Source organism: Saccostrea echinata, unplaced genomic scaffold (genome assembly GCF_033153115.1).
Source record: "Saccostrea echinata isolate AGI-Se365-2 ecotype Australia unplaced genomic scaffold, CSIRO_AGI_Sech_v1 ptg000005l, whole genome shotgun sequence".
NCBI classification, from domain to species: Eukaryota; Metazoa; Mollusca; class Bivalvia; order Ostreida; family Ostreidae; genus Saccostrea; species Saccostrea echinata.
This window is the reverse complement of record NW_026889754.1, coordinates 1,873,473-1,889,908: the sequence shown is the minus strand read 5'-3', so window position 1 is coordinate 1,889,908 and position 16,436 is coordinate 1,873,473. Positions and strand designations below refer to the sequence as shown.

Genomic DNA, 16,436 nt, shown 5'->3' with positions numbered 1-16,436 from the left:
GAAACACATTTAAAAGAAACTGATAAGAATAATATTAAAAACTATATCATGTATAACCATTATACTCCAACTGAGAGAGCCACTGGTGGTTCTACTATAGCAGTACACAATAAATGCATCCACAGCCAAATATCTTTGAAAATAAAACTCCAAGCATGATATTTTATGCTAGTAAAATTATTTTAAGTTAAGTTTCACGTATTGTATGCAAGAGTGTAAATCCCCACTTTGTGCCTCTTTATCAGTAAACCCGTGGGGACACCCCCCCCCCCCCCAGTAATTCTATCCTTTTGAGATAAGCGAACTAGCATCATTCTATCCACTGCTATTGTAAAGACAAGACGGCCAATCATTTGCTTAAAATATTTTGGATTAATAGAGAATTTTGACTTCTCGAGAGAGGTAATTAATTTTTATTTCGTGTTCCTCTTTGGATATTTTCCTGTGTTGTTGTCGGTGTGGTGAAAACGAAAGTAGACAAACAATGGCTCCCATTCAGGTAGTGATTATAAGACATTCCTTTATTCGTCGTTTGCAGAATTTTATTGCTCTTAACACTGAGAACGACAATTTGAGACTTTATAGACATTTATTCGATGTACAGTTTCTTTGTGAAGGAGGTCTAACTGTCGATCGCATGGCTCACAGACCCAAATTTACGACATTTGATCCGCCTCCCCAGATGGTTTTTCTACAGGTCGGAGGAAATGACCAAGATAATAACAAGATAGCCGTAGACACCTTAGTGAGGCAAATCCAGAGTTATGCTAATTACTTAGTTCTGGGGTGTGGAGTGCGGCATGTCGTTATCGGCCAAATACTGCGACGCAACAGGAGGGGCGATTACAACTCCCGGGTTGTCGAGGCTAATTGCTGTCTACAGAACTGGGCCTCCTCTCTTGACCATATCTCATTTCACCAGCACCATGGTTTCTGGAAGGACTTATCATTCCTGAGCAGAGATGGCGTACACATCAGGTGTTCCCGCACCGACAGCAGCCAGATGAGAAAATATCTTCAAAGTGTAAAGAGGGCCGTCTTGCGAGCTTCTCGCTTCATTGGGTAATCATGTTCTATTTATACGCATGGGGCAATTAATGCTTGCTCCATGCTATTCATTTCATATAGCAGTAGATATCATTCATAGCATTATAAATTACTTGAATATGCTATATAAACACATAGATCAGCTAGCTGTAGAATGCTATAATTTTAACAGTTTAGGTCTTGTGCAAATAAATCTAAATTAAGTTTATAGGTTACCAATATTGTCTGCTTACTATACACAAATTGAGGTCTAGGTTTGGTTTATGTCAGTTTATCAAGTGTTGATTCTATCAAAATTTATTTAATGGCTAACTGTCATTCATATCCAGAAATATAGGTTTGTGGGTACATCTGCCATTTTCAGTTGGGTAAATGTTACCTTTTCTTATTCATTTATTAAATATTCACAACTGAAATTATATTTGTTTCCTTGCATAATGTGAATAGTTTACTTGGTTAGATTACCACTCATCATAGCAGTAGTTCATTGAGTTAACATGCTAGTTACAGTACATGTATGTTTGGCTAATTGGGCTATGTTTTATAATTTGTGGTGTCATATTACATGTCTTTATATTTAGTTTCAAAGCTACATGTATTCCTATTTCATTAGGGGTACGTACCACAATTGACATCTTACTAGGTAGCATTGGGTTTTGTTTTGGATGACCATTTGTTGTTCATACAGTGCTGCCATGCAATTTAAAAATTTATTCATATTTATCAGGTAACATTTGCACTTGTCTGAATGGCCATTTGTCATTCACCGAGTGATGCCACTTTCTTTTTACCATGTACCATTTGTACTTGGTTTGAATGGCCATTTGTCATTCATTGCTGCTAGCAGGTTTGAACTTGTATAATTTTGACCATTTGTCAAAGTACATTGTACATGTTCTGGTACCATTTGTACCATTGTTTGTTATCATGTGCCATTTGTACATGATGGGATGACCATTTGCCATCCTTTTCCTGCTAGCAGGATTTTTTGTGTTAAACTCTGACCATTTGTCAGGTTTTCTATTGGCATCACTCACTTGTGCTTATACTACCTGTTTGTCAGACATGTATTTCAGTTTGAAGTTGTTGCTAATTAATACTTGAGGGCTAAGAGAAACCTCTTCTTCTCAAGCATATATGTCAGTATATAACATATAGATTTGTACATACAGAACTTTACAGTGGTGCTGTAAGTTCAATTTAAAAAAAAAAAAAAAAAAAAAAAAAAAAGCTTTTCATTATATGTCTCAATTTCAGCAATGCCACCCAAGAAAAGGCAAGAGCCTGCAACTAGTGGGCAAACTCCTAAGAGACAGAGGAAACAAAAGTCGCAGAATGACGATTCGCTGCCCACGATTGACTATGACAATCTGGCGGACGCCATACTAAAGAAGTAGGGCCAAATGACCGGAACAGACAGCAGGGAAATTCCAGTATCCCCTGGGCCCAGTAAAGACTCGGACATGCCACAGCAAGCGCTTGTAGGGAATAGTTTGCCTGACACAACTGACACAGCAGTGAATACAATCAATGCTTCAGGTGCAGCCCAACAATCAAGTTTCCTTCTTACTTTGGATAAAATCTTTGGGGGTGAGTCAATTGTTGGTAGTTCAGTGGATGATGATAATGTTACACCACTGCAGTTATCGGGGGGTTTACCATTGGGGGCAACAATTCCCTTGCGTGTTAAACAAAAAATCTGGGCTAACCAGTATATCGACTTAAGAGTGTTACTGCCAGAACACAAACAGGAAACTGTGTCTGTACAAATTGATCAAGGATCAATCAAATTAAATGCCAAACAGTCATTTATCAATGGACAAATGCCTTTTTGACTTTCATTTCAATTTATATTGAGTCAAATTCTCAGTCAGCCACAAATTTGCTTAAGTACATTTCAACAGTCCGCCACCTCCATGCCTCCAATGGTGATTCAGCCTGGAGGTTATATGATGAGCAGTTTAGGAAGTTGCGTGAGGTGTCAGACCTGCCTTGGCAACAACCCCTTAATGAAAAAATTATAAGAGTAACGACAATGCCAAAGTCACATAACCAACAATTTTCACGCAGCAGAACATCAAACAATCAGTCCTTTCGGGGTCCAATCAGGTTTTGCTACACTTACAACAATGGCCAACAATGTACATCATCAAACTGCCCATACAGACACATATGCTCAGTGTGCAAAGACACACATCCCCGAATTCAGTGCACAAAGCAAAAATCAGACACTCAAAATGCAACCAATTTTCGACCCCAACGTCAATCAGGAAAACCTAAAACTACCAACCCCAGTACAAGCACATCTTCTTAAGCATTACCTACAAGGTTATGACCCTTTTCTTTCTCATTACTTAGTTCAAGGTTTTACGTCTGGGTTCAGTTTAGGCTGTTCAGCATATCCAAAGCCACGTCTCTGTCGTAATCATTCATCCACCACCCAACATGCTGATTATGTTCTAGATAAACTTCAAAATGAAATTGACTTAGGAAAAATAGCTGGTCCTTACCCTTCCCGACCTTTTCAAAATTTTGTTTGGTCCCCATTGGGTGTAGTACCCAAGAGTACACAAGGGAAATATAGACTTCTACATGATCTTTCATTCCCATCAGCTGATTCAGTAAATTCTTACATCTCAGAAGAGCATTCAAAGATCAAATATGATACAATTGATACAATCATTTCCCTTGTACTGAAATTTGGAAAAGGGTCACTGATGACAAAATCTGATATTGAAGATGCTTTTCGAATTATTCCATTGCACCCAGATAGTTACCATGCTTTGGGTTTAACATGGGCAGGTCAGTATTATTTCGATAAGTGTCTTCCCATGGGGGCCAGCAGTTCTTGCAAAATTTTTGAATCATTCATTTCTGCTCTTCAGTGGATTATGGTATCGAAATTTAACTTACAGGGTATGTCTCACATGATAGATGATTTCTTTTTTATTGGACCTAATAATTCCAGTAAGTGCATACATGATCTTGAAAATTTCCTAGCTCTCTGTTCCACTTTAGGTGTGCCCATCAAACGGGATAAAACTGTCCTACCTTGTAAGGTTATCACCATTTATGGCCTCGAAATAGATTCAGAAGCAATGGAATGTAGATTACCATCTGACAAACTTGAAAAGTAAAGACGTATGTTAGAGAATTTTTCTCACAGGAAAAAGGTGACCGTAAAGGAATTGCAGTCCTTGTTAGGTTCCTTGAGTTTTGCTTCTTCTGTCATATGTCCAGGTCGAGCTTTCCTGTGCCGTTTATTTGACCTTTTATGTGGGCCTCAAAAGCCATCTTATTACAAAAAAAGACTCAATAAAGAAGCCCGCGCAGACTTGCATGCATGGTCTATATTTATCAACAAATTTAATGGGAAATGCCTCATTAATAATAACCAACATATTTCCTCTGATAATTTGCGCATGTATACAGATGCATCAGGAGTGATTGGTTTTGCTGGGGTGTTTGGAGCGAATTGGTTTGCTGGTAGATGGCCAGCTGAATGCATGGACTATCACATTACTGTTAAGGAACTTTTTCCCATTGTATTAGCTCTTGAAATTTGGGGTAGTACTTTAAGAAACAAAAATGTCCTTTTCCTGACAGATAATGAAGCAGTAGCTTATATCATTAATCATCAATCCTCTAAAGACCATACAATTATGCGCTTGGTGCGGCGCTTAGTCCTTACCTGTTTACAGTTTAATGTAAGATTTGAATCGGAACATCTTTCGGGTGGCGCAAGGAAACCCTAACAGAAAAGTACCATAGTTAACTATAGTTTACTATAGTTAACTAAAGTAAATCAAAGTTTTCACTATAGTAAATCAAAGTATTTTTACTATGGATTTCAGATTGATCGATATATTTTAACTTTTTAGATTCCTACAAGTAATTTTCTGCTATTAAAAAGAAATATTTCTTGTATATTTACATATTATTTAAAAAAATTACATCATTGATATGTAATTTAAGAAATATTAAGACTCTAAATCTTCAAAAAAGTTCTTGAGTAAAGTTTCATAGTAAATCAAAGTATTTACTATAGTTAACTATAGTAAACTATAGTTAACTATGGTAAATTTTTATTAGGGAATGCTTGAAGCCTTTCCTTTTTTGGCCATATTTTGGAGGCCACCTATTTTGCCAATTTATATATGTTATGTAATAGTCACATACTGGGAGGCCAATTTGTTATTGCATAATTGTTTAATATTTTTTCTCAGGAATTGTGTTTTAATGTTACATGGTCTCCCAGTCTTATGTATTATATTATATGTTGTCATTTCATAATAAATGACATTGTTTGGAACAAATCTGTCTTGTGTTATTTGGCAAAAAACAAGCTCAATGTAGTCAGAGGAGTGTTTAATCCTAGGAATGAAAGCTAAACTTAATGTAGCTTTACGTCTTTCACTTGATAAAACAATTACCATTTGTTCTGTGTATATCCCTCCGAATTATCAATTACAGTCTTGTGAACTTTCGTAATTAATACGTCAACTTCCTACTCCATTTCTACTCATGGGCGATTTTAATGCCCATAACCCACTGCGGGGTAGTGATAAAATAACAGACAAAGGTAAAAAACTTGAAGATACAATTTCTCATCACAATCTCTGTATATTAAAATGACGGCTCGAACACATACCTGCATCCGGGCAATGGTTCATATTCCTCAATAGATATCAGTTTAGCGGATCCTTCTTTACTTTTAGATTTCGATTGGTAGAACATGACGATCTGTGCGGGAGTGATCATTTCCCAATCATTATTAAACAAACTAAACCTTCAGAAAACAACTGTATCCAAAACTGGAAATTAGACAAGGCTGATTGGAATCAATTTAAAAACTTATGTCTACAAAACATTTCGGCTGAAAAATTTAAAGATCATTCTGATCCTATTCAAAGATTTGTGCACTACGACTTCTGCAGAGGTGTCAATCATTATTCGGGGATCTTCTGGAGCGACTTGCGAGGAAAGAAGTCCAAACTACAATCAGGTATAAACCGTATAAATAATCATTGAGTTCAGTATATCTGGAAAAAATTGGGTGAATATATCGATGTAAAAATAAAAGATAAAGGAACTGTGTTAATTTTATTTATGTAAGTTAGCTACATGTACAGCAAGTGAAACCCTGTCATCGGATTCGCAGCCCTCAACTTCTAGTGCCGCGCACCACAGCATTCGAGAGATTACCGTCAAGACCACCAAGTCTGTCCTTTCAGCCGAGGCTGAGGAGGACAAATGTAGAATCTGTGGGGAGAAAGAGAGTGAAAATAGAATGTGGTTGGATGTGATGTTAAAGACTGTAATGTAATTTTTGGAGGCATGTTTGGTGTATGGGAGTGACAGCTTACAGGGATGGGGCTTTACGAGTTCTACTGCCCAAAACATACTGGCAAGAAATATTAGATTTCTCTATGAATTTGTAAGTATTATTACAAAATTTTTCCATATCTTGGATATTTAAAAAAAAAAGGTTCGAAAAAAGGTTCATCATCCGTTTGTTCAGTCATAACATTTTGTTTCAGCGCCATTTATTTTTTTATTTTTTAAGGATAAAGAAAAGAGACATTACTGAAAGACAACTGCGGTAAATATTTACTATCATGTTGTAAATTTTGCATTTACCTCCCCCTAGTAAATTCAAAACCTTTTTAGTCAAGAAGTCTGTTCTATTAATTATAATTAAAGAAATCTAAATTTCCATTTCATTCCTTTTATTTTATTAGGTCAATTTTTATTTAAAATTTTATAAATTATATCAAAGACGGAATATTTCCTAGAAAATTCAGGTTGTACTTTTTACATGTTTTTAGATGAAATTCTTTTGTAAGAAAACTTTCTATTAAGCAAATTTACTCAAAGTCAACAGATCTGAAGATTGTTTTTTGACCTAAGTCTTTGACATGCAGTTTTATTGTTTACTGCATGTGGTCATTTAATTGTGTTTATAAAACATTTATCACTTATTGGGTAAATTATATCGTAACAAAGGATGACACTAATACGATTGCGACATGAAACTTTTACTCTTTCATCTATTTTACTCAATTTTGTAATGTTTGTTTGGCAGATTCAATCAATCACTGCCGATATCAATCACTGCCGATATAGCCTTAAGCAAACATTTTCAATTTTTCGGTATAAAAGAATAAGTCTCGCAGGTAAAATCATAAATTACTCAACCGTATTAGGAAATTGTCCATGGACTATATTCTGCTTTTTGATTGGTTACCCGTGTGGTCAGTCGGAATTGATAATAGCGCTCGCACCCGTTTTTCGTCATTCTATTGCGAGTCGCCAAATATATGTATGACAAGTTTTAATATCGACTTCATTTTTTTTTTCCTTACACAGTGCACCAAGACTTGTGTCCCTTGCACATACCGGCCAATTCCCCACAAACCACCCAAAACCCATATTCCAAGCGAGAAATACTACGAGTGGAAAATCTTTCTGATCCATTCGGACCTTTCCGGCATGCAAACGAGGGACAGAGCCAAGCAAGAAGCTAGCGGAGGGCAAGAAAACACTCCCCCAAGGACTACAATATCAAGAACAACCACAACTACGACCACTTCAACAAACAGGGCATCTGGATCAATCTCACCGACTCTTCCTACCATTTCTGCAGCAACAACAACGCCTACAGTGAACACAAACAATCCTCCAAGAGTCACTGTTCCCCTCACTCCATATGATGGTACGTCGTCAGAAGTAGAGTGGCGCTGAACTTTATGTCGTACATCAGCCTATACCAGATGACCGACAGCCAAGCTCTGAACATTGTGCCATTTAACCTGACAGCTAGAGCCAGTTAAACATTGGTTTTACCAGCTGGTACAAACCTCCAAATCATCTCTATCATCGTTTAAAAATGCTCATTTCGACAGATTTAGGAACACAGATGAGGGTCTCGACCTAGATGACATCAGACAGGGCACCAACGAGAAACTTGACTCTTACATGTTCCGGTTACAACAGGCAGCAGCAGATCTCACCATTGCTGAACCGGATCTGGTCAAGAAAGCCATCAAGGGGTTATATCAATCAATTCATGGTCATCTGTGACTCAGGTGACCTAATAAATATTAACTTTCAATTATTCCATTGATTTTACCTGACCCATATACAAAGTTTCCGAGTTGCACAGCTCGTATAATCGGTAATCAAATTGACGAAAGTGAACAGTCGCCCGCGTGGCGCAGTGGTTAGAGCGTTCGCTCTAGAGTCGCGGAGTAAGGAGTTGATCCTTACGTCGCGGGTTCGAATCCCACTGTGGGACGTGGAGACTGGTCCTTCGAATGAGACCGTATAAATCGAGATCCCGTGTCGCAGTACAAAAGAAGCTTACATTTACCATTCATTAGTGATAATATACTTTGCGCAATGTTAATATATACATGCGTACACGAACGGTTTAATTTCTTTTTCTAACATGTCTCAATGTTAAGTCGTACCGAATGTATTCGAACACAGTTACAAATGTTTACAACAGGTAACGTTATTGTCTTTTTTTTGTAAGGCTGATTGTTTAAATTGTTTTTAAAAAGAACTGGGATTCAACATACCTTTAGCTCCCTTTCTAAGGAGGGATTTGCTTCAAAATCATATATCAGTTTTGAATATTTTTAACATACCACAACAACCGACATGAATTTGAATTATCATATTGAATTCCAAAACTTAATTAAAGTCCTTACAAAGAGATACATAGCAGGAAAATTGAAATCGTAAAATTTTACCAAAATCAACAACATAAAAACTCGCCAATTTTCAAAACAAGGACAGGTCACGGAATAACGGATTTACGGAAATACAGAAAGTAGTACAAATCACGGATTGTTTTTGGACGGATGTTCATCCGTGCATCATAACTTGGCGTCTTTCAACTTTATATACAACATTTCCCCACGATAAATTGAAGTCTCATTGACAGCTGCTTTTTCAATAAAAATGGTATTCGGTAAATTTACTTACCTTGTCATTGGTCATTTTCAATATTATTTTGTTAAAAAACATTCTGATTGTACACACAGGTACTCTTAAGTTGATATTAAAGCTGAACACGATTCGTAAAACAAATTTTTCCGCATATTCGATTAGACTCTCGCTATATCTGAGGGCCCTTATATAAAGAGCCGCTCACTTAGTCAATGGTCAGTGGAATCAATCGTCATCGGTGTAGACGAACGTATTCTATATAGCACTCGGTAGCAACAAGTAACTGTTTACTTCTAATGCAGGATAGTATATACCAAAGGGACTTACAACAGTTGGACTAATAAAGGCCTAATAAAAGCAGTTCAGAAATTGACTAGATGAAGGGAACATACTAAAGACCTGACTGACCTGACCAACAAAATATAGAAACATTTTTACCAGATATTTAGTCATTTATCCATTCATTTCATGATAATTTAATGACCTGACCAAATATGAAATGACCTGACCAAATAAAAATCATTTGTAATCGTTAACATTTTATAAAAATATTTAATACATACAATGTTAATTTATAAATATTCAGGTATAATATTTTGTCATTAAACATTTCTGACAGATAAACACAAACTTATGAACCTATATATTAAGTATGCATTGACCTGATGAAACTAAGCCGAATTTTCATAAGCAACTTATCACCAATTATTATTATAATTTAAAGTATTGTATGCACTTAAATTAATTTTATCTTTTATTTTTTAAGCATAAAATAAAATATAGATGACCTGACAGCAATTGCAGAGACCAGACTCAGACCATGTCTTTACTAAAAATCTGACTGACCATCATATCTATACTTAAGACCAGACTGATCATATCTACTATAAAGACCTGACTGATCGTATCTACTAAAGACCTGACCGACCACATATACATATAAACTAACATTGTTCAAAGACATAAATACATTAAGTAAAACAAATAGGGTTGACCGACCAAATAAAATAAATAAATAAACGGAAAAAATAAGGGAAAAATGACCATAAAAGAAATCTTTATTAATGATACATGTAATATGTACTATCTTTGATTTTCTTAATTTTGTGCACTTCTGTATGTAAATTACATTCAGAAGTGCTCAAAGTTAGAAATATCAAAGTTTCGCGTATCTTCTAAAATAATATATATCTACGGTACCAGTATTTATTTAACCTTTCCAATTTATTTATTATCTTGTTTTTTGTATGTATAACATGATGTGTAAATTTTCTCAATTTATTTGTTATGACAATCATGCATATATAGATCTATTAATCATTGTGTTTGTATAACAAGGAGAGGATCTATTAAGTTGAAAAAACTTGTATCCAATCCTTTTGCATGTAATATACAATAAAATATGTTCAAAATCAAATCATTTTAATAATATTTAATTTGTATTTGTAATAAGTAGTATAGTGTGAGACATTATATCCAGGATTGAGGTTCAAAAAATTGAGGTTCAGTGTAAACCAGGAAGGTAATTAGGAAGGACCGTAACAGGAAGTCAATAAGTAGTATTAATGCGAGGATTAGAATGATGAACAACGTTTCTTCGTTATTAATTTGATTTCATTTGATTTATGAAGATATCCAATCACAATTAGCGCACTGTGGTTAATTAAAAGAACTGGTGATAAAAAAAATTGATTTTGGTAAAGATGAAAAAGTGTGTAAGATTTTTAAATGATGTGATAATAATTAACATTCCTTACGAGGACCGTAAAGGAGAGTGGATGATGTTAGCTGTAGACAGATGTCGGTTTAAGACACGAATCGAGAGAGTATCCGTAATGATTGATTTAGTGCTCAAGAAACATTTAAAACTTATATCGAGTAACATAAATGGAAATCCATGTATTCAGACCGGAAAACGATTACACCCGTAAACAAAATATTGTACAAGTCAGCATTAAGACGCAATGTTTGCATTTCGGATGATGAAGGACAACCCATCAATTCCGGTCTAGCAAGATGAATACATTATGAATCGGATATGATGACCATCCTGTTCCGTTTTCGGAACGGGCTTTAGTATTCCGTTATTTGACTAGCAGTATTCACGGTGACAACATGTTTTCCTCTTGCTGTAAGTTATCGTTAGAAAATGGACGCTTCGTGGAGGTATACACGACGAAAGACAACGAATACAGAGTAGATCTACGCGAATGGGAATCGGATCGATATCCCACCAGCAAGGGAATAAGTTTAAAACCAGACATTTTTAAAACATGGACAATGGCTTTAGACATGATTGATAACGCTTTGAACAAGAATGAAGAGTTAAATTACCACATGGGATCCAACATTTTTTGCACAATTAAAAAGGACAATCCATGTGTGGACATTCGTCAGTACTGGCAACCAGTAGGCCAAGAACCACTCGCTCCAACGAAAAAGGGACTTTGTCTACGCCCGATCGAGTACAGAAAGTTAAGTCTCATGTGACTGAAATAGGGAAAGCTATTCCTGAATTCGATTCACTCGTTCCATGTTTCATGCGCGATGATCATTTGAATCAATTAGCCCTGCTCCAGTGTCCTACCTGTAATCCGCTGGATTATACGAATTGGTGAAAAGAAACGGTGTAGGGAAAAAAAAACTATTTTAAAGAACAATAATTAGCATGAATATTGTAATATAATTAAAAATATTACTAGAATTATTTGTATGTTTTATCAGTATTGTTTCCCTTTCATTATGAATCGTTTTGCAGTAAAATCTTTGTCAATATGTCACATATTATATGTGCTTGTGCTGTTAAATGTAGTTTTATTCTTTTACATGTCAATAAATGAAGATGTTAAACATGATTCCTTTTTGTTGTATGATCTGTGTTATTTTTAAAAATGTTTCCGATTTGTTATAAAATCGTATTACATCATCAGGATATGCTCATAAAAATTACAACTCGGAAAGGGTGTTTATCATTTTATGATTTAAACATGAGACTGACTAACGTGGTTTATCAGGGAGAAATTAACTGTGTACTAAATCTCAACTTCTTGACTCAACAGTTAATTAATGTACGTTACGACCCAAGGTCCTTTTCGGGTGTAATTTACCAAAATAGGAAAATCGGAGGAAACTGTTTAATATTTTCCAATGGGAAAATAAACTGTAATGGTCCTTGTGAAAGTTTCAGTCAAGGCCTAAAAAGACTGAGAAAGTATGCACGCGTCATACAGAAACTCGGATACGATGTACGTTTGCAAAACGTACGACTAGAAACTGCGTCTGCTTGCCACAAATTATCTGGAAAAGTGGACGCAAGTTCCTTGTCTCGAAGTTTGAATTTTTCATACGACCCGGAGTTGTTTCCCGCAGTCATGTTACGACGAGAAGGTATTCATTTCACCTGTCATTTGCGAGGAACAGTTCTTATCACTGGCATCAAGAGATTGAAAGATTTAGACAACATAGTATTTCCAACAATTTTAGAAATCGAGATGTGTTTATAAGAACAATTTCTTTTAATTTTTGATAGAGACATGTCGTACGAGAAATATTTAGAGGCCGTTTATTACAACCCAAAGCATCCAGGGTCATTGGGGGGGGGGGGGGGGTGGAAAAATTATATCGTGCCGTGCGAAAAGAGGGAAAATATGTTCTTAGTCGAACAAAAATCAAGAACTGGTTACAAAAACAGGAAACGTTTACTCTACATAGACAGATTAATAGAAAATTCAAACGTGTGCGAGTAGTCGTTCCAGAGATTGGTTATCAGTGGGATGCTGACACGGCCGTACTGAACTCGTATCGCAAAGAAAACGATGGATTTTGTTACTTTCTTTTTGTCATTGATGTATTTTCGAAATATGCCTGGACAGTCGCTTTAAAATCCACCAAAGGTAGCGAGATGTCACGTGCTTTAGCCTCTGTGTTGTCAAAAACTAACAAGCCTAAGAAAATACGAACCGACAAAGGTTCCGAATTCATGAACAGAGATGTTCAGAAGCTTCTTAAAGAAAATGGTGTGACTCATTTCTGTTCTCAAAACGAAAAGAAAGCAAACGTTGCCGAAAGAGGTATTAAAACTATAAAATCAAAATTGAGTCGATACATGACTCAAAATCAGGCTCATCGATGGATCGATGTCATAGCTAATGTCACAGAGTTATAACGCCACCTATCACCGAACCATCAAAATGGCACCCAAGCAAGTGAAAAAGAACGACGAAGCATCCATATGGATGAGCATATACGAGCATGCTCCCAGAACTAAAGTAAAGAAATCAGAAATAAATATATCTGGACCTCTGCGTTTTCATTTTAGAGTCAGCGATAAAGTTCGCATTTCTCATCTGAGACAACCATTTGATCGAGAATACGATGAGAGGTGGACAGGTGAATATTTCGTTGTTAAATCGCGCATGGTCAAACAGAGAATACCCCTTTTATCAATTACAGGACATATATGGCGAAGACATAAAAGGGACGTTTTACGAAGGAGAATTACAGAAAGTTCTCATCGACAGTGACGCCGTGTATAGAATCGAGAAGGTGTTGCGATATAAAGGGAATCAGGCTTTAGTCAAATGGTGGGGGTGGCCAAAAAAATTTAACAGCTACATAACCAGATCGTCATTGAAACATTATAAGAAGAGTTAAATATGTGGTATATAAAATATAATAATTAATGAATTGATTTTTACTTTAAAAAAAAAATAAAAGAATGGAGCAATCTAATATAATGCAGAATGCCGATTTTCTGAGAGTTCGCAGACAAGCTAACCGCAGTCAACAGCGCACTATGATTCCCAGAGCAAACAATCGACAAATATTAGCTCTTTGCGATGTCGTGGCTCACTTGCTGCAAGGACATGTTCCGATCTTACCTCGCGATCGCTCTCATTTCCAGCGGTGGCGGCTTGTTATGAGACAATTGATCAGTGCGAGGATTTCAATTGCACGAAAAAAAAGACACACTACTCTCTCACTGCGAACTAATTCCAAGACTTTTTTGAGAGATTATTATTTGGCGAGGATACTCGTACGTATTCTGAGAGACAGAGAATCTTAAGTTATAAGAGAGTAAAAATGTTTCTAAACCATTTTCTCTAAAGTATGAATCATTTTAATAGAGAACAAGTTTTAAAAATGTATCAAATATTTTTAAAAAGATATCAATTATGAATGATTATCATTTGGTCAGGTCATTTCAAATTTGGTCAGGTCATTAAATTATCATGAAATGAATGGATAAATGACTAAATATTTAGTATAAATGTTTCTAAAAACATTTTATCTAAACTATCAATCATTATAATAGAGAAAATATGCTAAAAATGTATCAAATATTTTTAAAAAGATGGCAATTATGAATGATTATCATTTGGTCAGGTCATTTCAAATATGGTCAAGTCATTAAATTTTCATGAAATGAATTGATAAATGACAATAAATTTGGTAAAAATGATTGAATAAACCTTTATTGAATTGAATTGCACCTTGTGATTAAGAAATTATCTTGAAAAAATTGATATAAAAACTCAGAATATTGATATTTGGAGAATATTTTGTTGGTCAGGTCAGTCAGGTCTTTAGTAGGTCAGGTCTTTAGTATGTTCCTAGATGAAGAACCAAACCGGGTTCCACTTCGATCGTATTTCTAACTTAGTTGGAGAACGCTTTCGTTTGTTTTCAGCCATGATATAATTTCTTAGTAATAATAAAGCTTAGTTAATGACAATTATTCTTTGAATTTACTCCTGGCTGTATCTTATATACTATATCTATACTATCTATACAACATATTCCAGTGGACTGTACCATTTTTTACAAGTTGTGATTAAAAAAAAAGACAAACAAGTAACCTTCTGTGAATAATAATGTCATAAATTAATAGCACTTCTAACTTTTATTTGTTAAAAAGATTTTAATAATTTAATGGGGAAGAATTATATTCATATTATGACAGAAATTGACACATAGTTGCAACCACTACCCTTGTTTAGGTTTCAGATGGTACCCTTGTTTAGGTTTCAGATGGAATTAACCGACTTCCACAGGCACATGGAGGGACCTCCTGCAAAATGTCAATAAATCAGCCTAACTGTGATACAGAGCAGGATAAGAGGGCTCAGTAGGGAACATCCATAATATATGTGCACCAAAGAAAACAAGCAGTATCCAAAATATATACATATATTTTTTTCTTAAAACCGGTCATGTACTTTTATAATTTACAGTTGATGACCTGGATGCTTTGTTAAATATTTACAATGATTCTGACCCAAATCTTCAACGAACATTTGCTGAATTAGAAGAGAAGTTAAACCCAAACAACGATTTTTATGTCCCCGGATCGAAAGATCTCGGGGGTATATATTTTTTGTCCTATCTGTCTGTTTATCTGTTTGTCTGTCTGTCTGTTGTCAACTTTAACCTTGCCCATAACTTTTGATTGGTTGGAGCTATGACTTTCATATTGCACATGTATAGTCCTTGTGACAAGACCTTTCATTGGCTACCACCATATTTGACCTTGGAGTTTGACCCACTTTTGCAAAATTTTATGAGACTTTAACCTTGGCCAGAGCTTTTGAACAGTTGGTGCTTGGGGTTTCAAACTTCACATGTGTATTCCTTGTGACAAGACCTTCCTCTGGATATCAACCTCTTTGACCTTTTAACCTTGACCTAGGAGTTGGACCTACTTTTGAAAAACTTTAACCTTGGCCTTAATTTTTAAATGGTTGATGCTAGGGCTTTCATTCTTCACATATGTAATCCTTGTGACATCACCTTCCTTTGAATACCAACTACATTGACCTTGACATAGGAGTTTGACTACTTTCGAAGAACAAATTAAATGTGCAATAAAAACCAAAACCGTCACACTCTTCACCCCTTAAAACAAAAATTACAATTTTTGTTAATACTAAATAATAATGAAGAATATTATAATTTCTTAAATCCTCCAACAGGGCACTTCTCATCCCTTGGATTGTGGTCCTCCTTCAGCCTCTCTTCCCTAGCCCTCTCCTGCTCCTTGTGACGCACTCTAGAACGAGGACTTCTGCACTACCTTGTCGTTAAGCACAATTTCCTTCCTGATACTAGTTTATTTTTTGAGGTATGAAGGTGTTTTCTTCGGAGATGACGTCGTACATCTTGATGTCCTTTAGTCGACAGAGGGGACAGTAATGTAAGGTTACGAATCTGCGATGGTATCGGTGGAAAAGACTCCAATAACTCCCAAGTCGGTTGAACCAATACTCTCCAGAAGGAAATCCTACAGTGGGACACACCATGCCCAAGTCATTTTAATATATTTAAATTTTGGTAGAAATATGTCATTTGATTGGATAAAAAAAAAATAATATTGTATAGTCGTGGTTTTTTTTTTTTTTTTTTTTTTGCAGCTTTCAATTTATAATTTATGGATC

The 16,436-nt window shown here is 35.6% G+C and overlaps 1 protein-coding gene across 2 annotated transcripts; it reads left to right on the top strand.

Annotated features, from left to right (window-relative positions):
- The first annotated feature begins 518 nt into the window (after positions 1–518).
- On the top strand, positions 519–4,765 carry LOC133179766 (uncharacterized). Of its 2 annotated transcripts, none has more exons than XM_061314457.1 (2): positions 519–1,062; positions 2,305–4,765. In XM_061314457.1, exon 2 carries the CDS (start codon positions 3,177–3,179, stop codon positions 4,182–4,184), a length of 1,008 nt encoding a protein of 335 aa, XP_061170441.1. In that variant the 5' UTR covers positions 519–1,062; positions 2,305–3,176; the 3' UTR covers positions 4,185–4,765. Both variants share the same exon structure in this region, with proteins under 2 accessions (XP_061170441.1, XP_061170442.1).
- Positions 4,766–16,436: the final 11,671 nt, after the last annotated feature.